This window comes from Geotrypetes seraphini, chromosome 1, assembly GCF_902459505.1.
Source record: "Geotrypetes seraphini chromosome 1, aGeoSer1.1, whole genome shotgun sequence".
NCBI lineage: Eukaryota > Metazoa > Chordata > Amphibia > Gymnophiona > Dermophiidae > Geotrypetes > Geotrypetes seraphini.
This window is the reverse complement of record NC_047084.1, coordinates 449,736,110-449,762,219: the sequence shown is the minus strand read 5'-3', so window position 1 is coordinate 449,762,219 and position 26,110 is coordinate 449,736,110. Positions and strand designations below refer to the sequence as shown.

The following is a 26,110-nucleotide window of genomic DNA, read 5'->3' as shown; positions in this document are numbered from 1 at the left end:
TAATAAACCTTGCCAAGTTTAGTTGTAGGTTAGAAAATGCAATCTAGACAGCGAGGGTCCATCAGTCTCTGGAGAGGAGAGTGTGGCTTAGTGGTTACAGCTACAGCCTCAGCACCCTGAAATTGTGGGTTCAAACCCCGTGCTGCTCCTTGTGATCCTGGGCAAGTCACTTAATCTTCCACTGTCCCAAATTGTGAGCTCACTGGGACAGATAGGGAAAATGCTTGAAGTACGTGTATATAAACTTCTTTGAACATGGTTGTAAAACTACAGAAAGACGGTATACAAGTCCCAGTCCCTTTCCCTTGTCAGGAAAAACAAACAGGATATGAATGATCTCAGTGATAAAGGATCTGCATAATTTCTCAGTACATCATGAGTAAGGTGACCATACGTCCCGTTTCAAAGGGACCATCCCATTGTCCTGACCCACCGCTTCGGGACGCCAAAATGTCCCGTTTTCAGGGATAGCTTCCCGAAGCTGTGCGCAGGTTCAACGGACCAGCGATTGCTTCCCCTCCTTCCTTGCCACACTAAAGCCTGCCTCTGGGGCGGTACTTGGAGAGGTACAGGAAAGAGACTTGGGAGTTCTGATTGAGAAGTTGATGAGCCGCCATGCAATGTGCTGCGTCGGCGAAAAAGGCGAACAGAATGCTAGGAATGATAAAGAAGGGGATCATGAACAGATTGGAGAAGGTTATCATGTCGCTGTACCAGGCCATGGTGCGCCCTCACCTGGAGTACTGCTTCCAGCACTGGTCACCATACATGAAGGACACGGTACTACTCGGAAGGGTCCAGAGAATAGCAACTAAGATGGTTTAGGGGCTGGAGGAGTTGCCGTACAGTGAAAGATTAGAGAAACTGGGACTCTTCTCCTTGAGCAGAGGAGATTGAGAGGGGACATGATCGAAACATTCAGTGTATTGAATGGAATAGACTTAGTAGATAAGGACAGGTTGTTCACCCTCTCCAAGGTAGAGAGAACGAAAGGGCACTCTCTAAAATTGAAAGGGGATAGATTCCATACGAACATAAGGAAGTTCTTCTTCACCCAGAGAGTGGTAGAAAACTGGAACGCTCTTCTGGAGTCTGTCATATGGGAAAACACCCTCCAGGGATTTAAGACAAAGTTAGACAAGTTCCTGCTGAACCGGAACGTAAGCAGGTAGGGTGCTGGTCTTTGACCAGAGGGCCGCCGCATGAACGGACTGCTGGGCACGATGGACCACTGGCCTGACCCAGCAGCGGCAATTCTTATGTTCTTATGTTCCCTCCTTCGCTCCCTACAGCGCCGATCAAACTCCGGTCCACTGCAGCCGCTGCTTCTTGCAGCCCAGAAGCCTTCTTCCTGACATCAATTCTGATGTTGGAGGGGAAGTTCTGGGCCAGCCAGGCAGCGATTGATTGGCCTGGAACTTCCTCTCCGACGTCAGAATTGACGTTGGGAAGAAGGCTTCTGGACGCCATAAGCAGTGGCTGTGGTGGACCAGGATTTGAATCGGCGCTGAAGGAGGCAGGCTTTGGCATGGCAGGGAGGGAGGGAGGTAGGCAGACAGGCTTTGGCAGGGAGGTAGGCAGGAAGGAAGGCTTCAGGAAAGGGGGAGGGGTGAGACAAAGACTGGAAGGCAGTGAGGGGGACATAGGCAGTAAGGGCGACATAGGAAGCAGCTGACACTGGAAATCCAACTGACTTCCACATTGTTCAGAAGAGTGTGGGCTTGTAAGGTGGATGTTGTTAGCTGATTGGGCCTGGGGAGCCCTGTCAGCTGTTATTATTTTTTTCATACTGTGGCTGGGGGAATGGGGCACAGAGGTGGAGAGAAAACGTGTGAGCCCCACCCAGAAACTGCAGGCCACGCTGCTTAATCCAACAGGTTCTGCCTATAAAATGTAAGGGCATGCTGATCATAGGAACCAAGTTATCAGGAGGTGCTGAAAAGCCATCACACATCAGCCCTTGTTGCTCAAGTACCCTTAGAGATGGCATTGATACTGCTTAAGGGCTCCTTGACTAAGTGGGGCTATTCTGCATTGACTGCTGCTGCCCTAGGCGGCTGCTGTCCCTGAAAACTGAGAATACTAAGGACTTGGGAAGAAGGCACTGAGGACATGAGAAGGAGCACTGGGGGCACTAAGGACATAGGAAGGAAGGAGGGAGGGAGGGAATAGAAAGGGACAATTGTTGGGCCTGAGTGTATAAAGAAAGAAATGAAAGAAAGGATGCACAGTCTGAAGGAAACGCCACCAGAGACTCATGAAATCACCAGACAACAAAGATAGGAAAAATGATTTTATTTTCAATTTAGTGATCAAAATGTGTCAGTTTTGAGAATTTATATCTGCTGTCTATATTTTGCACTATACTTGTCTATTTTTCTATAGTTACTGAGGTGACATTGCATATTTTAAAGTCATCTGCCTTGACATCTTTGAATCCTCCCCAAATATAAATGATAATTAACATTTTCTCTGCGTATAGTGTGCTTTGTGGGTTTTTAAAAAAAATTTTATGGTTACCATTATGAATTAATAAGATATTATGTGTACATGAAAAATGAATGGAAGAAATTGGGGTGGGGCTAGGGCGGGATTGGGGACATGACTGAATATTAATAGATGTCCCGTTTTGATGAAAAAAATAAATGGTCACCTTAATCATGAGGCATCTCAGAAAGTGTATTCTTCCTTTAGGAGGGTCCTTTTCAATTTGAGATATGTTGTATTTGCCTGCAGCTGCTGTCTCTGTAATGGTGCTCCTCTTCTGCTCGTCTATTCTAACAGGTGGAGCTGTCTCTGCTCCAGCAGTGTTACCAAGACTTAGCATCCCAGATCAACCTAATCTTACTGGAGCGACTGTGGTATGTCATGCTGGAACAGTTCCTGATGAAGTATATGTGGAGTGCCTCTGGCCTGGTCATGGTGGCTATGCCCATTATCACAGCCCCCGGCTACTCTGGGAGTGGTGAGAACACACCTGACATTCATTCTAGCACTTTTTTTTCTTTTTTAACTGTTTTACACCTGAGGAAATTTTTTTTTGTTTTGTTTGTTTTCCTTTGAACAGTTTTAGAAGAGATGCCAAGCAACCTGAATTGTGGGTCAGTCCTAGCTTTAACTCCTCCTCTCTTGGTTCATTCTAGTCCTTGTAGTAGTGATTTAGATTAGAGGAAGCTGCACTGAGGCAAAAGATCAAAACCCAGGACTGGGAAAATTATTTCCTTTTAAGAGGCCAACTCACGTGGCAGTTCTGATTTAACAGAATCACTGAATGATCCTCCCTTTCTGAATGTTGTCAAATTTGTTGAAGAACTAAACTTTCCTTCCAGTGCAATAGGGATAGTATGCTGAACCAAGGGTCTTGCTCCCACTCTTGCGAGTCCATTGCATAAGATATTGATCACTGTTTTTAGCACCTCCTCCTCCCTGCTCTCTTATTTCCCCAGTCAGTTATTTCTTGTGCAAGCGAGCCTGTAGGAGCAACTTTGATCTGCTCGGTCGTCTTTTTTGTTTTTCAAGTATTTTTTTGCAGGTTTTTTGTGGGATTTTGTGTTCCTTTTCAGCTCCAGTGACTGCCTAGCCTGCGTGAGAGGAGCAGACTTTGGGTTGCAACTGACAGGTAGATCCTGCAGGGGCCTACTCAGTCAGCCTGCTTGAACTGTGGACTCAGGATTTTCCCCTTCTGTTTGCTCACTCCTTGACTTGAACAGGAGTGCTAGCACAGGCTGTACGAGCACCAATTGCATTTCTTCGGAGCACATACTGTTTGGGCTGCACTTCCCCCCTCTTCGCAGCATTTGGATTGTGGTCCTAGGGGTTGAAGCTCAGTCTGTCTGTGGTCCAACTGACAGCTGAGGAGTATAGGCAGCTTTCCTGGTAGAAAAGGTCCTCTCCTATTCCCTGCTACCCTGAAAGGAGCTGTGGCAGGCTGCAGAAAACCTTTCCAGCGTCTGGTCTGTGAGTAGGGCTGTCACTGCCCACAGGGCAGTTGGGGGGTGGGGGTCTGTCGGAATTTGATGTTTTTGTGGTTATAACTTGTTGTAACCTTGTTCCCCCACTTCAAAAATCCTAAATTCCTTAGCGTCAGCAGCAGATGAATCCAGAGACTAGTGGGATTGCATCCATCTACCCGCAGGTGGAGATAGAGAGAACTGAGTTGCCCTTAGCCTTCTTGGATGCACAGCCTCCTGGCCAAACAGTATACTCTTATCTCCAGCAGGCTGATGGATGTGTTTCTTACAGCTCCTGGTTTCTGCTTGCTGACTCTTGTCTAGGTCTTGCTCAGCTGAACTGAGAAGTGTTCTGGCTGAGTGGTGCCAGCTTTAGGGGCTACACCTGGAACCCCCCCGGTCCCTTCCCCACCCTCTTGGAGTAGTAAAGTGCAACTCTCCTTTCCCACACTTAAAAAAACAGCACAAGGGAGTTTGTAATACATCAGTAGTAGCTTCACCAGCTATAACTACTGCCATATTGAAGATGTTATGGCTCCTGCCTGAGTCTCTCATCCTACTTTAGCCATCAATTAAGTACCTTGCTTACCAGTTTGCTCTGTTTTTTGCAGGTTAATCTAGTTCTTATTGGAGGCATGTATATCAAATGCCCATGGTTTCATTTCTCGGGTATTTTGTGAATCTGCCTTTTATTCTTAAGTCCAGTGTCTGCCTTCGGGTGTCTCCGGGGAGCGCGGTTGTGGGTGTTCGCTGACAGAGCAAGGCTACACAGTGGCGTACTTAGCATATGTGACACCCGGGGCCCATCATTTTTTGGCACCCCCCCATCTGTACGAAAAACATGATTTTTAGTAACAAGCCACACGTCACACATGAGTACCTAGGAAAAGGCAGCATCTTACATATGCAGTGAGCAGTACAACATCAATACACCCATTGTAAAACTAAACAAGCCAGACTAGTACAGATCAATCCTACACCGTCAATCCTAACAGAAAACCATGTCTTTCGAACAAACAGAAAATACCTTTGCCTAGTATGGAATATGTCATCACAAACTAACCCCTCCCTCTTTTACAAAACTGTAGTGTGGATTTTAGCCACGGTGGTAACAGCTCTAACGCTCATAGAATTCTGAGCATCAGAGCTGCTACCACCACGGCTGGCGCTAAAAAACACTCCACAGTTTTGTAAAAGGGGGGATAAAATAGAAATACATAGGCAAAGGTTAAATTGAACCAGCAAGAAGCTGGACTCTGCATGCAATGCAACACCACAGAAACAGTGACGCATGTCTCCTAAAGCAACAAATAAATAGAAAATTTTTGTTCTACCTTTGTCTTCTCTGGTTTCTGCTTTCCTCATCTTCTTGTTACTCTCTTCCTTCCATCCACTGTCTGCCGTCTCTCTGCCCCTATATGGCATCTTCTTTCCTTCTATGCCCCTTCCAGAAACTGTATGCCTCCCCCTTCCATCTCTCCTTTCACCCCATTGGTCTGGCATCTCTCTCCTTCCCTCTCCCACACCTCTCTTCTGCAATCCCTTTCTTCCCTCATTTTCCTTTTCAATTTATTTTTTGCATCCATCTACATTCATCTACATTACGTTCTTACTACCCTCTCATCAATTTCTTTTTTTACTGTCTACCTACAGCTCGCCACCTCTTTTCCTCACCTCCTCCAGTATTTCCCTAACTTGATCCTTTTCCCCCATCATGTGCCCTCCTTTTATTTATCCCCTCCTTCCATCCTCTGCCCTCTTCTCTCTCCCTTCTCTCCACTTCCATCATCTGCCCCTTCTCTCTCTTTTCTCCCCACTTCCATCATCTGCCCCTTCTCTCTCTTTCCCCCCACTTCCATCATCTGCCCTCTTCTCTCTCTTTCCCCCACTTCCATCATCTACCCTCTTCTCTCTCCCCCTTATCTCCACTTCCATTATCTGCCCCCATCTCTCAATCTCTCCATCCACCACAGGCCCATCTTTCTCCCTCATCTTTCCGATTTTGGCAACAAGATTGGCAAGGCCCCCCCCCCCCCCCGTGACGGCACTGAGCAGCATCGGCGCCCCTCCCCCTCCGCAATGGCACTCAGCGGCATCGGCGCACCCCCTGCCCCGCGACAGCACTCAAGTTCTGCCTCCTCCTCCCGGCATCAGCAGAACTTCAGATCGGCAACAGGTGCTCAGTCAAAAGCTTCCCCTGACTAAACTGCCTGGGCGGAAACAGGAAACTGAGTCAGGGGAAGCTTTTGACTGAGCACCTGTTGTCGATCTGAAGTTCTGCTGATGCCTGGAGAAGGAGGCCGAACTTGAGTGCTGTCGCGGGGCAGGGGGGGTGCCGATGCCGCTGAGTGCCGTCGCAGCCCAGGAATTTTCCGGACCACCCCCCCCCCCCAGTCTCCCCCTTGGTACGCCACTGGGGCTACATTCGTAGTTGCATAGCGGAGAGGGCTTTTTTTAATGGGGCAGATATTGCGCGTGTGTAACACATGCACAACATCTGTCCATTAAAAAGAAAAAAAAGTTTTCCTGCCCTGAACAGCTGTGTGGCAGGAGGCTGCTTTCGGGGTTCCTCTACTTCTCAGCTGCTCGGGCTTCCCTTTGCCAGCTTTGCGCATGTATGAGAGTCTCTCTTACACCAATCAGTCGGAAGAGAGAGACTCCACCCCCACACAAATCATTTGCATGCAGTCTTTTTGGTACATCAGTCACTCTTCTGCAATTGGCCAGAGAATCAGCCAATAGCGATCCAGTCGGTATTAGCAATTTTGCTTAGTGCATTCAGGCCAGTTTTCATAGAGCATTACATCTTATATAGGCTGCTCGTGCCCTTCAGATTCCAGTGGTTTTCCTGTCCTTAGATGCAGAGAAGGTCTTCGATTGGGTCTCTTGGCTCTTTATGAAAGCAGTTTTACAACATATTGGCATCTCAAGGCCATTTCTACATTGGATTCAGGCTTTATATAGACTGTCCTAAAAATCAGTGGTCAGTATACAGAACCATTTGAACTTTTTAGAGAGACCAGCCAGGTCTGTGCTCTTTCACCTTTTCCTTTTTGCACTGATGGTGGAGCCTTTAGCAGTCTTGGTTCAATCTTCTTTGGAGATAACAGGGATTTCTCTGGGCTCTACTGACCACTATCTATTACTATTTGCAAATGACATCTTGACACTCAGTAGTAACATAGTAACATAGTAGATGACGGCAGATAAAGACCCGAATGGTCCATCCAGTCTGCCCAACCTGATTCAATTTAAATTTTTTTTTTTTTTTTTCTTCTTAGCTATTTCTGGGCGAGAATCCAAAGCTTTACCCGGTACTGTGCTTGGGTTCCAACTGCCGAAATCTCTGTTAAGACTTACTCCAGCCCATCTACACCCTCCCAGCCATTGAAGCCCTCCCCTGCCCATCCTCCTCCAAACGGCCATGCACAGACACAGACCGTACAAGTCTGCCCAGTAACTGGCCTAGTTCAATCTTTAATATTATTTTCTGATTCTAAATCTTCTGTGTTCATCCCACGCTTCTTTGAACTCAGTCACAGTTTTACTCTCCACCACCTCTCTCGGGAGCGCATTCCAGGCATCCACCACCCTCTCCGTAAAGTAGAATTTCCTAACATTGCCCCTGAATCTACCACCCCTCAACTCCGTCTTATTCGTTCTATTTCCTCTTTTTTAGAGCCCAAATCCATTAATATACTTACTCATTCTATGATAATATCAAAACTAGATTATTGCAACTCTCTACTCTTCAATATACCACAAAAAGAAAAAAAAGAGGCTTCAAATTATCCAAAACACCGCAATAAAATTAATCCACAAAGCAAAAAAATATGACCATGTAACCCCATTACTGATCAAATCCCATTGGCTGCCCATTAACCACCGAATCACTTTTAAAATAGCACTACTAATCTTTAAGACTATGGCATCTAATGAACCACAATTTATATCCAAAATGATTATTCCTTATCAGTCTTCTCGATCCCTTCGGTCCTCATCTCAAGATCTATTATCAGTCCCTTCTCTAAAAATAGTAGGCACAAGAAGAAACGAAATGTTTTCTGTTTTAGCACCTCAAACTTGGAATGCCCTGCCCCTCTATATAAGAAAAGAAAAAGACCTTAATTCCTTTAAAAAATCTTGAAAAACCTTTTTATTTAAAGATGCTTTTATTATTTAATGATTTAAAACTCTGTTTAAAAAATAATTTTTTTCATGTTCAAACTTTTAATCTTCTAAATATATTCTTTGCCCCTCACCTATGTGTTTTTTACCTTTTATGTTTCTTCCTTCTTAGATTGAGAAAATTGTAACTGTGCCCCTTTTTCCCAAATGTACCTAGTTAGTGATGTAACCCCTAAAGTTCTAACACTGTATGTTATAAATATTTTTTTGTTTGTTTTTTTAACAAATTGTTAATAATTTCTGTTTTTTAATAGCGTTTGTTATCTTATATGATATTTTAAACTGTACATCGCTTAGAAAGTGTTATAGGCGATTCATCAAATAAAATTGAACTTGAACTTGAATTTGAACTCAAATTATGTCCTCTGGTTTTACCATTTTCCTTTCTCTGGAAAATATTTTGTTCTACGTTAATACCCTTTAAGTATTTGAACGTCTGAATCATATCTCCCCTGTCTCTCCTTTCCTCTAGGGTATACATATTCAGGGCTTCCAGTCTCTCCTCATACGTCTTCTGGCGCAAGCCTCCTATCATTTTCGTCGCCCTCCTCTGGACCGCCTCAAGTCTTATTACGTCTTTTGCCAGATACGGTCTCCAAAACTGAACACAATACTCCAAGTGGGGCCTCACCAATGACCTGTACAGGGGCATCAACACCTTCTTCCTTCTACTGACTACGCCTCTCTTTATACAGCCCAGAATCCTTCTGGCAGCAGCCACTGCCTTGTCACACTGTTTTTTCGCCTTTAGATCTTTGGACACTATCACCCCAAGGTCCCTCTCCCAGTCCGTGCATATCAGCTTCTCTCCTCCCAGCATATACGGTTCCTTCCTATTATTAATCCCCAAATGCATTACTCTGCATTTCTTTGCATTGAATTTTAGTTGCCAGGCATTAGACCATTCCTCTAACTTTTGCAGATCCTTTTTCATATTTTCCACTCCTCTTCGGTGTCTACTCTGTTACAAATCTTGGTATCATCTGCAAAAAGGCACACTTTTCCTTCTAACCCTTCAGCAATGTCACTTACATACATATTGAACAGGATTGGCCCCAGCACCGAACCCTGAGGGATTCCACTAGTCACCTTACAGGTACAGTAACCCTACAGGTTCAGTACATGCTCTGATGGATATTCTTAATAACTATGGTTTGATATCTGACTTTAAGGTAAACATGAACGGATTGTCAGGGGATATCTGTCGTAGCATTGGGATGGGATTTATTTATTTATGTTCCTGTTAATCCTGCATTTCTGTTAAGCACTGATGTTTTAATTTACTTTGTTATTCTGGGGCGGTGGGGGCACTTTAGCAGAGCTTTAATGCTGTAAGTAGTTGCTATTCTGGTTTTGTAATTTCATCTTATGAAAAACCAATAAAACCTGTTTAAACATAAGGTAAACATGAACAGATCTGAAATTCTAAATATCACTCTACCTTCAGTGGAAGCACATCTTTGCTCACAGTTTCTGTTTTCTTGGGCTGATAAATTTACTCACTTCCTAACTTCCTTTCTGATCTATGCAAACATAATTTTCATGCTAAACTTTGAGAATTATTTTCTGATTTAGATAGATGGGAGGGCTTAAGTACTTCATGGTTGGGCTGTATCAATACAGTGAAAATGGTAATTTTGCCAAAACTACTGTTTGTTTATGGTGTTACCGATTATGATTCCTAAGTGATTTTTCTTTTAGTTAAACAAGAAGGTACAGTATTTCTTTTTTTTTTTTTAAATAAACTTTATTGCCAACAAAAAACAGCATACAATAAAAACACACATCATTTTTCCAAAGTTATATCCCCCCAACTATCCCAACCCACCCTTCCCTCCCAGCAATTACAAAAAAATAAAGGGTTAGCAATAGCAAAACAACGAACAGAAATTACTGTGCTCTCCAACGTAAATAAGGATCCCAAATCTTAGAATAAATATTAAGGGTATTGTGTCATAAAGCTGTTAATTTAGACATCAGCTGAAGGTAATCCAACCGACGACATAAATCACCCATCTCAGGCATATTCGGAGATCTCCAAAAGGAAGCTAACGCCAAACGAGCAATCGTAAACACACAGGCTGCAAATTTCCGCTCATAATTCAAGAAACCAGGCACTCCCACATTCAATAAACAACATTCAATACACACCACACAATGCTTCTGCAAAATGCACACTAATAAACTACCCACTAAATGCCAAAAATCTTTAACCAAGGGACAACCCCACCAAATATGCCAAAAATCCCCTCGCTCCCCACAATTTCTCCAACAAGCCCAATATCCGAAATAACCGAACCGGAGTCAAATACCACATATAATAAATCCTATACCCATTCTCTACATAATTAGTAGATAGAGTCGGAGTAAAAAGACTCTTATATACCACCTCCCAATTAAGGGACCCCCCTACCCTGAAGAAGCACTCGCTCCCACTCCACACGATAAGGATCCCAAGGATCCTCTCTATATAATAAAGCCTGATAAACTCTCGAAACCCACCCAGGACCCGAACCACCTTGAAAAGCCAACTCCAGCCGTGTAGCACCCAATGGAATCTCCCAAAAAGCTTCTTTCAAAAGAAAAGATCGTAATCTAGTATATAAAAAAGAGTCTCTCGCCTCCAAATCATACTCAGTTTGCAACTCTTCAAAAGCAACAAATTGCATATCATCCCAAATCTGTCCCAAAAACTGTAAACCCAAACGAACCCAACGCTTCATGATCACCCCTTCTCGCAATGCTGAAAAACCTGGCAAAACCGACAGAGCCATCTGAGCAAAAAAACACCGCTCCGGAAACATCTTCTTCCTAAGTTTATACCAAAGAGTAACAATCGTACGCAAAAAGGGATTAGGAGTCCGAAGCGCAGATCGCAAACGCTCCAACGGCACCCAGGGTAATTTCCATAACATTGAAATCCGAGGCAAAAAATATTGCTCAACCCGTACCCAGGGTTTAACATCAAAAGACACCTAAATGAGAATCTCTTGTAACAACGCCGCATGATAATACAACTTAAAATTAGGGACTCCCATACCCCCCTGCAATTTGGCTCAATATAATACACTACGGCACACCCGCGGTGGCCTTTTTCACCAAATAAAAGCAAAAACTTTTCGGGATAACCTTCTAAAAAATCCTTAGGAATCAAAATAGGCAAGGCCAAAAAAAGATATAATAATTTGGGCAAAAGCATCATTTTGAGAGCAGAAATACGTCCCATCCAACTCAAAGAAATACCCTCCCATCTCTCCAAATCTTCAAAAAGCTGATGTAATCGAGCAGGATAATTCGCTACATGTAACTGACAATAATCCGCCATCAAATTGACTCCCAAATACCGAATAAAATGAGGCACCCAAGCAAACTCAAACCGAGATTGCAAACCACGCACTTGAGAATCAGATAAAGTGACATTTAATAACTCAGATTTTGCCATATTTACTTTAAAGCCAGAGAGTTGACCAAAGTTATCCAAACTCCTAAAACCGCTGGCAAAGAACTCTCCGGATGTCATAATAAAAGTAAAATGTCATCAGCATACAACAAAATTTTATAAACATGGGAACCCACTGCAATACCCTCAATATCAGGATGTAATCGTACCCGACAAGCCAACGGCTCCCTGGAGAGTGCAAACAATAAAGGCGACAACACACAGCCCTGTCTAATCCCCCTCTCTAACTCTATCGCCAGTTGAAGCACTCCATTAATTTTCAAACAAGAGAGGGGATGATCATAAAGAAGGCGAAGCCACTGCAAATACTGCTGACCAAAACCCATATACTCAAACACCTTAAAAAGAAAAAGCCAACCCACCCGATCAAACGCCTTCTCTGCATCAAGTGATAAGACAACCACCGGGTCCCCCACAGAATGAGCATGCCACATCAAATGCAAAGCCAACTTAATATTATCAAACGTTTGACGCTGCATAATAAAACCCGCTTGATCACAATGCACCAGTTTAGGCATATAAGTTTGTAATCTCACCGCTAATATTTTAGTGAAAATTTTATAATTGGTATTAAGTAACGAAATCGGGCGATACGCCGCACAACTCTCTGGATCTGTCCCCGGTTATGTATCAACGTCACTGCCGCCAACCGCCAAGATCTCGGTAACGGATGATGCTCATCAAAAGTATTAAACACCCGAACCAAAACAGGAATCAAAATCTTCTGAAACACTTTATAAAACTGATTTGTAAACCCAACCAAACCCGGAGAGGTACGCAAGGGAAGCGCCCCAATAACTTCCTCAATCTCCACAGCCGTTATTGGACGAGACAAAAACAAAGACTCCTCCAAAGAAAGAGCAGGTAGAGGCAAACTCCGCAAATAAAAATCAATCTCCTGTAAAAAGTAAGGCAAATGGATAGCGCCACCTGTAGCGAATGTTTTTCTCATTAAGTAAGCGCAATAAAGGTTTCAATTCCGCTCTGCGACGTAGAGTCACTGCCGAAAGGTCTTGATAAATTTCCAGAGCAAAGGTATCCCACTGAAAATCCTCCATACCTCTTGCTTTATGATAAATCATCTCCTTCACTTTAAAATCCTTAAAGCAGGCAATAATATCTCTAGGCTTATTCCCTCTCGGCACTGCCAAAGCTCTATGAGCCCGCTCTATCGCCACTGGTAGCATAGGCCCCTCACCCGGTGATCCATCAAATAACGTGCCCACGATCTTCTGCACCACCAATTCACAATCCTTATATTCAGGCACTTCCAGAAGCCCACAAATTCTTAAATTGGCACGACGACTCCTATTCTCAAGATCTTCCAATTTATCAGATATCAAAACTTGCTGAGAGTACAAAGCCGAGGATCGCGTATCCAGCTTCTCCAATGTAGTATGATGGTCATCTACCAAAGTCTCCAATTCACTCACTCTCGAACCAAGTTCCGCGATCTCACCACGGAGCTCCCCTGCCAATGTAGAGAAATCTCCACGCAAATCTTTCATCTCCTGACGCAGCTCCACAAACATCGCCCTCACCTCCATGAGTGGGTCCCCCTCTGACTCCACAGCAGCAACCACAGAACGTGGAACCGGCAACTGCTCAGACTCTCGGGCAGGGTGCGACACAGCCGACTCCATCACAGGCCCCGCCGGACCAAACGCATAATCGCGCAGCGTTTTCCTGGTTAACTGAGTCATCTTTCACCAAAAAAATCTCGAGCACAACACTCCCCAGTCCAAAACCCTGGCACAAATAAACCAAAAACCAAGCGGGGAAGGGAGGCTGAAGCAAATTAAATCGAAGGGCATGCGGAGCTGAAAAGTCAAACGTCCATCTTAGACGATGACGTCACTTCCTCAGGTACAGTATTTCTATATATTAGGAAGAAGAAGCTTCCCAGGGTGAGTCGAGCAGACTAAGCAGCTGGATGGAATTGGGGGTCCCTCACTTTGCTTTATATCATCAGCCTGCCCAATTACAAATTATTGCTGAATGGGTGGGGGGCTCTTTGAAGCCATGGCTTCATATTGAGCAACATTTATTACCACGTATTCCTTCATGGGCCCTTCATTGGCTACCTCTGGACAGATTATGACAGTTGCTCCCAGAACTTAATGTTCTTATGAAACAACCTTTAAATACCTGGGTTAGGCACCACCATAGACTATTTCTTGATTGCAATTATTTTCTCCTGACTCCAATTTTTTTTCTTCTGGACTTTCCACCAAATCAATATTATTGGACAGATTTCGGGTGGGAAATCTGCATTTTCAGTACAGAGTGCTACCCTTCGGCCTGGCATCATCTCCAAGAGTGTCCACCAAGTACCTAGTGGTGGTTGCAGCAGCTCTGCGGAATCATAGTCTTCAGGTGATCCCCAACCTGGACGACTGGCTCATTAAAGATTCAACATCTCATGGGGTTATTGTAGTGACCCAATGGACTACATGGTTCCTACAAAGCTTGGGATTTGAAATCAACTTTCCCAAATCCCACCTTCAGCCCTCTCAGAATCTGCAGTTCATCGGAGCTATTCTGGACACTATTCAACTCAGAGCATTCCTTCCTCAGCATCGTCTGGATGCTCTTAAGAACATAAGAACATAAGCAGTGCCTCTGCCGGGTCAGACCATAGGTCCATCCTGCCCAGCAGTCCGCTCCCGCGGCGGCCCAAACAGATCACGACCTGTCTTAATCATCTGAAGGGGCTCCCCTGCCACCTTGGCCTCCCAATTTGGTCCTGCCTTCCCATCGAAGTCCCAGCCCTCCGGTCCTGCACATGCACGACCTGGTTGGTTTATACTCATTACCTGACAAACTTTCTATACTTTTGTTACATCCCAGCTCCTCCCTCAGTATCCCATGATCCCTTTATCCCTCAGGAATCCGTCCAATCCCTGTTTGAATCCTTGGACCGTACCCTGCCTGATCACTTCCTCCGGTAGCGCATTCCAAGTGTCCACGACCCTCTGGGTGAAAAAGAACTTCCTTGCATTTGTTCTGAACCTATCTCCCTTCAGTTTCTCAGAATGCCCCCTTGTATTTGCTGTCCCCTTCAGTCTGAAGAATCTGTCCCTATCCACCCTCTCTATGCCCCTCATGATCTTGAAGGTCTCTATCATATCTCCCCTGAGCCTCCTTTTTTCCAGAGAGAAGAGCCCCAGCCTATCCAGCCTCTCGGCGTATGAGCAGTGTTCCAGCCCTTTTACCATTCTCGTTGCTCTCCTTTGGACTCTCTCAAGTACCGCCATGTCCTTCTTGAGGTGCGGCGACCAGTACTGAACGCAGTATTCCAGATGCGGACGCACCATCGCTCGATACAATGGCATGATGACTTCCCGTGTTCTGGTTGTTATGCCCTTTTTTATGATGCCCAGCATCCTGTTGGCTTTTTTCGAGGCTGCTGCGCACTGTGCAGATGGCTTCAGTGATGCATCCACCAGCACACCCAAGTCTCTCTCGAGTCTGCTGTCTCCCATCAATACCCCCCCCAATTTGTAGCTGAACAACGGGTTCTTTTTCCCTATATGCATGACCTTGCATTTGTCCACGTTGAAGCGCATTTGCCATTTGTTTGCCCAGTCTTCCAGCTTGTCCAGGTCTCTTTGTAGGTCCTCACACTCCTCCCTGGTCCTAACTCTGCCGCACAGTTTGGTATCGTCTGCGAATTTTATAACCTCACACTTTGCCTCCTTTTCCAGGTCATTGATGAATATGTTAAAGAGTAACGGCCCCAGCACCGATCCCTGTGGCACACCGCTCGTGACTCCCCGCCAGTCAGAGTATTGACCCTTTACTCCAACCCTCTGCAGTCTACCCGACAACCAGTGCTTGATCCATCTGTGCACATCCCCTCCCACCCCGTGGTTCCAAAGCTTCTTAAGTAGCCTTTCATGTGGCACCTTGTCGAAAGCCTTCTGAAAATCGAGGTAAATGATGTCTATGGGCTCCCCTTTGTCCATGCGACTGCTTATTCCCTCAAAGAAGTACAGCAGGTTCGTTAGGCACGATCTCCCCTTACAGAATCCGTGCTGGCTTGTTCTCAGTAGGCCATTCCTCTCAATGTGCTCGCAAATGCCGTCCTTGATCATAGCTTCCACCATCTTCCCTATAATTGAAGTCAGGCTCACCGGCCTGTAGTTCCCGGGGTCACCCCTCGATCCCTTCTTGAAGATGGGTGTGACATTTGCCAATTTCCAGTCCTCTGGTACCTCACCCGTTTTCAAGGATAGGTTGCAAACATGTTGGATTGTGCCCGCTATTTCCTGTCTTAGTTCCTTCAGAACCCTTGGGTGGATCCCGTCCGGGCCCGGTGATTTGCCGCATTTTAACCTGTCTATCTGTTTGAGGACATCCTCCTTACTTACCTCTATGTGTTCTAATTTCTCAGCCTGATCCCCACTCATGAGGTCCTCTGAGTCCGGTATATTAGAAGTGTCTTCGCTCGTGAAAACCGACGAGAAGAACGTGTTCAACCTCTCAGCTACCTCTTTATCCTCCTTAATCACTCCCTTCCTGTCCCCATCGTCCAACGGCCCCACCTCCTCTCTCGCTGGTCGCTTCCCCTTAACGTAACTGAAGAATGCCTTGAAGTTTTTCGCCTCCCTGGCCAGCCCCTCTTCGTATTTCCCTTTTGCTTTTTTAACTTCCCAGTGGCATTCCTTTTGGCATTTCCTGTGCGCCTGACGGTTTTCCTCTGTTGGGTCCTTTTTCCAACTCTGGAAAGATACTTTTTTGTCTTTTATCGCCCTCTTTACTTCTATTGACATCCAAACCGGGTCCTTTGATCGCTTGTTCTTCAGCTTTGCCACAAAGTGTCTTCCCTTTCTTCACTCTCAGCGAGACACATGATGGTATTACTCGGTCACATGGCCTCGACCATTCATGTGACTCCTTTTGTCAGACTTCACCTAGGAATTCCTCAGTGAACCTTGTATCTCAGTGGGAGCAGGCTTGCGACCCACTCTCTCAACACATTACAGTCACTCCTTCCTTGACACAGTCTCTCCACTGGTGGATGTCCTCTTCCAATCTCTCCAGAGGTTTACTGTTTCAGACACCCTCTCATCAGAAGGTCCTCGCAACAGATTCCTCAACCTATGCTTGGGGGGGCTCATCTCGACGGTACTGAAGGCCACTGGTCCAGCACAGATCGTCAGTGTCATATCAATCTGTTGGAACTCAGAGCGATCTTCAATGCTCTCAAAGCTTTTCAGCATCTTCTTCATGACCAGGTAGTCCTTATTCGGACAGACAATCAGGTCGCCATGTACTACATCAACAAGCAGGAAGGAACAGGATCTCTCCCTCTTTGTCAAGAAGCTCAAAAGGTGTGGGACTGGGTGATCCTTGACAGCAGTCTACATTCAAGGAGAGAAAAACTGGTGGACAAATTGAGGAGTCTTCTGCAACCTCACGAATGGACACTCAATTCCTCACCTCTTCATCACATTTTTTCTCAGGGAACTCCTCAAATAGATTTCTTTGCGTCGCCCCACAACCACAAACTGCCTCTGTTCTGCTCCAGGATATACTCTCCTCATCGCTCGAGGCAGATGCTTTCCTTCTGGAATGGACGAATCTCTTCCTGTATGCGTTCCCTCCATTCCTTCTCAAGAATGATCATGCCACCATGATTCTAATAGCTCCTTGGTGGCCCAGGCAACCCTGGTTTTCCCTTCTACTTCAGCTCAGCAGCAGAGAGCCATACCTTCTACCAGTTTTTCGTATCTGCTTACACAGAGTCAAGGATCTATCTCTTCTTCATCCCAACCTGCAGTCTCTACACCTGACAGTTTGGTACCTCTCAACATAACTCCTCTTCAGTTTTCTCAACCTGTTCGGGATGTGTTAGAAGCTTCCAGAAAGCCTGCCACTAGACAATGGACTAGATTTTCTACATGGTGCATCTCTCATAACAAGGAGCCCTGAGATAACTCCTTGTCTTCCGTCTTGGATTATCTTCTGCACTTATCTACCTCTGGCCTCAAGTCTACATCCATTTGAGTTCATCTTAGTGCAATTGCTGCGTTCCATCAGCCTATCGAAGGGAAACCCCTTTCTGCTCATCCCGTGGTTTCCAGATTCATGAAAGGACTTTACTTTTCTTTTTTTTTTTTATCTTTATTCATTTTCAAAAGTTACAAGTGTACAACAATCATTCATAAATATCTTAATCACTGTCAAACCGCCTCCAGTGGTTTGGGATCTCAATGTTGTTCTTGCTCAATTGATGAAGCCTCCTTTTGAACCAATGCATACGGCTCATCTGAAATATCTCACTTGGAAAGTGGTGTTTCTCATTGCCCTCACATCTGCTCGAAGAGTTTTCCATCATGACAAGGTGGTCCTCCATACTCATCCTAAATTCTTACCTAAAGTGTTTTCAGAATTTCATCTCAATCAATCCATTGTACTTCCAGCGTTTTTTTCCAAGACCTCATTCTCATCCTGGGGAATCAGCTGTTCATACCATGGACTGTAAACTTGCTTTGGCCTTCTACTTGGAATGCACCAAACCACACAGATCTGCTCCTCAACTTTTTGTCTCATTCGATCCAAACAAGTTGGGACATCCGATTTCTAAACGAACCATCTCCAGCTGGATAGCTACTTGTATCTCTTTCTGCTATGCTCAGGCTGGACTGCATCTACAGAGTCGAGTCACAGCCCACAAAGTCAGAACCATGGCAGCTTCAGTGGCTTTCCTCAGATCCACTCCTATTGAGAACATTTGCAAAGCTGCCACCTGGTCCTCGGTTCATGCTTTCACCTCTCATTATTGTCTGAATGTTTTCTTCAGATGGGTTGGCCATTTTGGCCAGAGTGTATTACAAAATTTATTCTCCTAAGTTGCTAACACTCCCACCATCCCATCCTGGTTAGCTTGGAAGTCGCCCACATGTGAGAATAGGCTGCTTGCTTGTCCTGGGATAAAGCACAGTTACTTACCATAACAGATGTTATCCAGGGACAGCAGGCAGCTATTCTCACAATACACCCACCTCCCCTGGTTGGCTTCTCTGCTAGCTATCTGAACTGAGACGACACGCCCTGTGCTGGGCGGGAAGGCATTCGCGCATGCGCGGTGCGGCAGTCTCGAAAACTGAGTTTTCTACAAGCAAGTCTGCTTGCGAGGCTGTCCACATCCAGGCTCCGTGGATGACATCACCCACATGTGAGAATAGCTGCCTGCTGTCCCTGGATAACACTTGTTATGGTAAGCAAATGTTCTATCTCGCTATTGTCTGAAATCTTATTCCAGACAGCATGCTTCGGCCAAGCAGTATTACAAAATTTATTTTCTTAATGGCCAACAGTCTCTCCATCTCATTCTAGTAACTAGGAAGTCCCACATGTGAGAATATATTCCCTGCTTCTCCTGAGATAAAGCATAGCTACTTACCGTAACAGGTGTTATCCAGGGACAGCAGGCAGATATTCTCACAACCCACTCACCTCCCCTGGTTGGCTTCTTAGCTTGCTTATAGAACTGAGGTACTGCAAGCCTACTTCAGGCTGGAAGGTACTCTCGCATGCGCGGTGTGGGCAGTTTGCAAACTTTGTCAAGTTCTTAAAGTGGCGATGCACTTTTTTAAAGCTTTCCGTACCGGGACTCCATGGATGACATCGCCCACATGTGAGAATATTTGCCTGCTGTCCCTGGATAAAGCACAGTTACTTACCATAACAGTTGTTATCAAGGGACAGCAGGCAGATATTCTCAATAGTGGGTGATGTCACCGACGGATCCCCGCAACGGACAGCCTCGAAAGCAGACTTGCTTGAAGATCTTAGTAAGAGCTTCCGAGTGCTGCACTGTGCATGCGCGAGTGCCTTCCCGCCCAAGTTAGGGCGCACGTCTCCTGTGAGGAACCTCAGTTCAGATACCTAGCTAAGAAGCCAACCAGGGGAGGAGGGTGGGTTGTGAGAATATCTGCCTGCTGTCCCTGGATAACAACTGTTACGGTAAGTAACTGTGCTTTATCCCAGGACAAACAGGCAGCATATTCTCAACAGTGGGTGATCTCCAAGCTAAGCATAATGGGATGGAGGGAGAGTTGGCAAGTTAAGAAAAAAGATTTTGCAAAACAGATTGGCCAAAATGGCCATCCCTTCTGGAGAAAGTATCCAGACAGTAATGAGAGGTGAATGTATGAACTGAGGACCAAGTGGCAGCCTTGCAGATTCCCTCAATCGAGTTGATCTAAGGAAAGCTACAGATGCTGCCATAGCTCTAACTCTGTGGCCCGTGACTCGACCCTGCAGAGGGAGACCAGCCTGAGCATAGCAGAAAGAGATGCAAGCAGCCATCCAGTTGGAGATGGTTCGCTTTGATACAGGATGCCCCAACTTATTTGGATCGAAAAGTTGTGGGGCTGTTCTGTGAGGTTGAATGCGTTGCAAGTAGAAAGCCAAGGCACGCTTGCAGTCCAAAGTATGGAGCGCCACTTCTCCAGGGTGAGAATGAGGTTTTTGAAAAAATACTGAAAGAACAAGAGATTGATTGATGTGAAATTCTGAAACAACTTTACGTAAGAATTTTGGATGAGTACGGAGGACCACCTTGTCATGGTGGAAAACTGTGAAAGGTGGATCCGCAACCAAAGCTTGTAACTCACTGACTCTTCGAGCAGACGTGAGGGCAATCAGGAAAACTGCTTTCCAAGTAAGGTACTTGAGATGAGCCTTATCAATTGGTTCAAAGGGAGGTTTCATCAATTGAGCCAAAACAACATTGAGATTCCAGACCACTGGGGGTGGTTTAAGTGGTGGATGAACATTAAAAAGTCCTTTCATAAAGTGGGAAACCACAGGATGTGCAGACAGAGGTTTCCCATCAAGAGGCTGATGAAAAGCAGCAATCGCAGTGAGATGGACTTGGAAAGATGTAGACTGAAGTCCAGATTGTGATAAGTGAAGTAAATAATCCAAAACAGAAGTCAAGGAAGTAGACATTGGCTCCATATGGCGAGTGGAACACTAAGCAGAAAATCTAGTCCATTTCTGGCCGTAACACTGCCGAGTGGACGGCTTTCTGGAAGCGACCAAAATATCTTGTACAGACTGAGAGAACTGTAGCGAGTCTGTTAGGTTGAAAGGTACCAAGCTGTTAAGTGTAGAGACTGCAAGTTGAGATGTAGCAAGGATCCTTGACTCTGAGTAAGCAGAGAGGGAAAAACTGGTAGAAGCAAAGGCTCCCTGGTGCTGAATTGAAGTAGAAGAGAGTACCACGGTTGTCTGGGCCACTGAGGAGCTATCAGAATCATGGTGGCATGGTCTGTCTTGAGTTTGACAAGTCTTAAGAATCAGAGGGAATGGAGGGAAGGCATAGAGAAAATGACTCGTCCAATCCAGGAGAAAAGCATCTGCCTTGAGACGCTGGGGAGAGTATATTCGAGAGCAGAATTGAGGCAGCTTGTTGAGGGGAGACGCAATGAGGTCTATCTGAGGGGTCCCCCATTGAGCAAACACCTGGCTTAGAGGCGAGGAATTGAGTGTCCATTCGTGAAGTTGCAGAAAATGACTCAATTTGTCCGCCAGACAGTTGTGCTGACCTTGAATATATGCAGCTCTGAGAAAGATGGATTGCCCAATCCCACAGCTTCAGAGCTTCTTGACAAAGGGAGTGAGTTCCCGTACCTCCCTGTTTGTTGACATAGTACATGGCGACTTGGTTGTTCGTCCGGACAAGGACTACGTTGTCATGAAGAAGGTGTTGAAAAGCTTTGAGAGCATTGAAAATCGCTCTGAGTTCCAACAGATTGATATGACAAAGACGGTCCACAGCAGTCCAATGACCTTGGGTACGGAATTAGTCGAGATGGGCTCCCCATGCGTAGGTTGACGAGTCTGTTGTGAGAACCTTCTGATGAGGGAGATTGTGGAACAACAAACCTCTGGAAAGATTGGAAGAGAGCATCCACCAGTGGAGAGACTGCTTCAACAAAGGAGTTACTGTAATTTGTAGAGAAAGTGGGTCGGTAGCTTGTTGCCACTGAGATGCCAGGGTCCACTGAGGTATGCGAAAGTGAAGTCTGGCAAAAGGAGTCACGTGAACTGTAGAAGCCATGTGACCGAGCAGAACCATTTGTGTTGCTGAAATTGATGTGAGATGAGACACTTGATGGCAAAGGCGAATGAGGGTATCCCGACGTGGTGGAGGTAGAAACGCTCTGAGCTGGACAGTGTCTAGAGTGGCCCCAATGAATTGGAGAGACTGAGATGGGATCAGCTGGGATTTTGGAAAGTTGACTTCGAACCCCAGACTTTGGAGGAACATAATAGTCTGTTGGGTTGCTGCAATAACCCCTTGTTGAGAGGGGGCCTTGATAAGCCAGTTGTCCAGGTATGGAAAAACTTGGAGACCCTGGGCACGGAGGGCTGCAGCCACCACCACCAGACATTTTGTGAAGACTCTGGGGGATGAGGCCGAAAGGAAGAACTCTGTATTGTAGATGAAGATTCCCCACCCTGAATCAAAGATATTTGCGAGAAGCTGGATGAATTGGGATATGAGTGTAAGCCTCTTTGAGATCCAGAGAGTATAGCCAATCTCCCTGATCCATCAGGGAATATAAGGTTGGTAAAGATAGCATCCAAAACTTCTGTTTGACTAGAAATTTGTTGAGGGCTCTGAGGTCCAGAATGGGTCGCAAATCCCCCATCTTTGGGACTAGAAAATAACGGGAATAAAAGCCCATGTCCCGTTGGTTCAAAGGAACCTCCTCGACAGCTCGAAGGCGAAGAAGAGCCTGAGCTTCCTGAAGAAGAAGGGGAAGTTGCAACGAATTGGAAGGACACTCTCTTGGAGGGCGATCTGGAGGCACCTGAAGAAAGTGAAGCGAGTATCCCTCCCGAAGGATGGTGAGAACCCAGAGATCTGAGGTGATTATCTCCCACTAGTGATAAAATTGGTGAAGACGACCTCCTATGGGCAGAAGAGAATTTTGATGCAGGGAGGTTGGCATGCTCAGATTGGGAATATCAAAAAGACTGAGCTGGTTTAGTTGCAGCAAGAGTCTGAGCCTTCTGCTGTCGTTGTTGTGGAGGCTTTCTAGGTGGAGTCCTGGAGAAAGCTGGTGTCGTTTTTGGGGGATAACGACGCGGTGGTTGCTTGTATGGCTGAGCAGGAGGAGTCTTAGGCTTCGGCCGAATCAAGGAAGCAAAAGAGCGCTCATGTTCAGAGAGGCGCTTTGTAGCAGCTTCAATAGAATCATCATAGAGTTCATTACCCTGGCAAGGCAAATTCGCTAGACGGTCCTGCAGATTGGGATCCATATCAACAATGCGGAGCCAGGCGAGACGGCGCATGGCTACTGCAAAGGCAGAAACTCTAGAAGAGAGCTCAAAAGCATCGTATGTGGCTTGCAGCATGAAGAATCGAAGTTGAGACAGAGTTCTGATGATCTGTTTAAATTCAGAAAGACTTTGTTCCTCCAGAGCGGGATAGAACTTAGGTATCGATTTGAGGAAATGGTTAAAATAAGCAGTGAAAATGTAGTTATAATTGAGAATTCTGTTAGCCATCATGGAATTTTGGTATAACCTACGGCCAAACTTGTCCATTGTACGGCCCTCCCTGCCTGGAGGGACCACAGCGTAAAGCTTAGATGGATGAGCTTTCTTTAAAGAAGATTCCACAACCAACGACTGGTGAGACAATTGAGATTTCTCGAAGCCTTTGCAAGGTACTGTGCGATACCTAGATTCCAGCTTGGATGGAATGGCTGTAATGGAATAAGGAGTTTCCATATTCCTTAAAGTTTGCTTCAATACTGGAGTCATAGGAATCCTCAAGGTCTCCTTGGGTGGATGAGGCAGCTCCATGTTGGCCAAGTATTCAGGTGTATATTTGGAATCAGAGTGACGATCCAGTTGAAGAGCTTGTCCCATGTCGAAGACGAACCTGGCAAAAGAGGCAGACTTCGAGGTCGAGGCACCTTCCAGAGAAGGAGTACTCCGTCCTGAGTAGGACTGAGAAGCCTCTCTGGAATACTGAGACAAAGGTTCAGAGTCCAGGCGCACAGTGATTGAGGAAGCTGCACTACCTGTGTGAGGCGGAGTTAATGAGTGTTTTCGCTTCAAAACCCTCGATGGTGAGGTCCCCGGGGTTCAAGGTATAGAGTGGGTTGAGGTAGGAGGAGAAGACACCCTCGGAGGCGATCTCGATGGACTTCGAGGAGAAGCAGCTGGTGTAATAGCTTTGCGAGACTTATGTTTAGATTTGGAAGAAGTCTCAGTAGCCTTGGATAAACGAGGCATAGAAGTCTCAGTATCCAGAGAAGGCGAAGGTTTCTGTGGCAGAGATGTCTCCTGAGGAAGCTTGGAAGCGAGATGCCTCGAATGCCTCAAGCGATGCTTCGGTTGAGGTGGAGGAGACAGTTTCCGAGGAGTAGGTGAAGAGTCTCTGGATGAGAACTGGCGAGGCTTCCGAGGCTTGCCTTGAGGTGCTTCGAAAGGAGTCCCAGACTGCTGCTCAGGCTGTCTCGAAGGAAGCAGTGTCGAGGACGGAAGGAGTTGAGCCACGACCGAGGAAATCTGAGTGGTCAGAATGGCTTTTAACATGTCCTCGAACATAGGCACCAAGACAAAGGGATCAGGTCTCAAAGGTGCAGCAGTGTGTTCCAAGGAGGGCGACCTCGAGAATGAGTATTCCCGATGCTTGGAGGCACACTTAGCTGGAGGTCTCGAAGAGGCTGGCAGGACCACGGATACGGCCTGGGATGCCTGAGACTCTGGATGCTTCTTAGGAATGGTACCTGAAGGAGAGACAGGAGACTTCCCGTCGAGGACGACTTCAGAGGTGCTGCTGGCGAGGCCTTCGAGACCGAAGATGTCGAGGACTTAGATGTCGAGGCCATCCCCGAAACTGAGTTCGAGACCTTCTCAGGCGATTGGTCCATAGTGCCAAAAAGTTGGAGAAACTTGGCACAGCATCGACGAAAGGCCCGAGGTTGAAGGGTAGCACAGTGCAAGCAAGCGTCGGGGCAATGTTCAGGACCCAAACAAACAATACACCGACTATGGGGATCGGTGATTGAAATGGTCTTGTTGCACTGGCTACACTTTTTGAACCCGGTAAGAGGCTGGGACATAGAAAAAACAAAGTCCAACATACCGAATGAGGTGATCGGCCAGACCTAGGCCAAAAGGCCACTGACCGGAAAGAAAAAACAAAAAACCGAATAAACTTTTTTTTTTTTTTTTTGAAGAACGAATGGAAACGCGAGCACAGCGACTTAATAATAAAATAATAAAAAGCCGCGGTGAGAGAAGGCAACGAAGGCTGCAGAGATGAAAAGAAGACTTCTCGGCTCCGGAAAACGAACTGAGGTTCCGCACAGGAGACGCGCGCCCTAACTCGGGCGGGAACGGTGCTCCGTTCACTGTTGATAATATGCTGCCTGCTTGCCCTGGGATAACGTCTGTTACGGTAAGTAACTATGCTTTATTGAGTCAAGGGAACAGGGGAAGGGGAGGATTGAGGGATGGGTGGTGGTCCTGATTTCGCCACATTTTATTTTGTTTATGTAGTGCTCTGGATTGCTATTGTATGCTTGGGCTAAATGTGGCCTTTGTTGTGCTTTTGTAGATTTATCTCTTGCTTCTAAATAAAACTTTTTAAAAAAAAAGATTCCTCGCCATGGCATGTTTGTGAGCTGTGTGTTTCTTATATGAGCAAATCAAAAGGTTGCTGTGGGTTTTGTTTTTTTTAAATTATTTAAATCAAATATTACACAAGTGAATAATACTTGATAATGAAAAGCACAATTAATTTAGATGCTGGGACTCTAGATCATTTACTTTTTTTCTGTCTCCTTGTCAATGCGTTTTGGAAGTTAATTTGGTCCCAACTTAATTCATTGTTAGAAAATCATGTTGCCCTTTCATATGATACTATATTATTTGGTACTTCAATGAGATTTAAAAGCCAAATTTCAGCGAATAATAATAAACTTTTATTAATATTAACAGGGGTTGCCATTCAGCAGATTACAGGGAATTGGAAAGATTTTACTAAACTGAATTATACTTTTTTGGTGGAATTCAGTGTGTCATATTTATAAAATGGAAAGGGTATTTGCTCTACAACAAGGCAATTATAATAAGTTTTAAAAGATTTGGGGGCCATTGACTATTTATTCTGGTGATCAGACATCTTAAACACCTAAATATTGGACAAGATAAGGGTGGGTGGGACTATGAAGGATAATAATTGATAATTGTTGTTTTTTTTAATTCTTTATTCATTTTAAATCTTAAACAAGTGTACAATAAAATATCCATTAAACTTTCAATATAACACTTGAAATTCTTAATCATATCATCTAGAACAAAAATATACATCCCCACCCCCCACCCATCTGTTCAATTAGAAGTTTTTTTTATTGTTGATAATTGTTATTTATCCCAGGACAAGCAGGCAGCATATTCTTAACACATGGGTGACGTCACCGACGGAGCCCTCGGTACGGACCTTTTTAACTAGAAGTTTCTAGTTGGC

General features: G+C 45.4%; 1 protein-coding gene across 1 annotated transcript in view; it reads left to right on the top strand.

Moving 5' to 3' along the window:
- ABCD1 (ATP binding cassette subfamily D member 1) overlaps positions 1-26,110 on the top strand; it is a 106,461-nt gene that overhangs the window by 17,777 nt on the left and 62,574 nt on the right. The window contains exon 2 of the mRNA XM_033920973.1: positions 2,785-2,965. Coding sequence (XP_033776864.1) covers positions 2,785-2,965 — 181 coding nt within the window. The remainder of the gene's footprint in view (positions 1-2,784; positions 2,966-26,110) is intronic.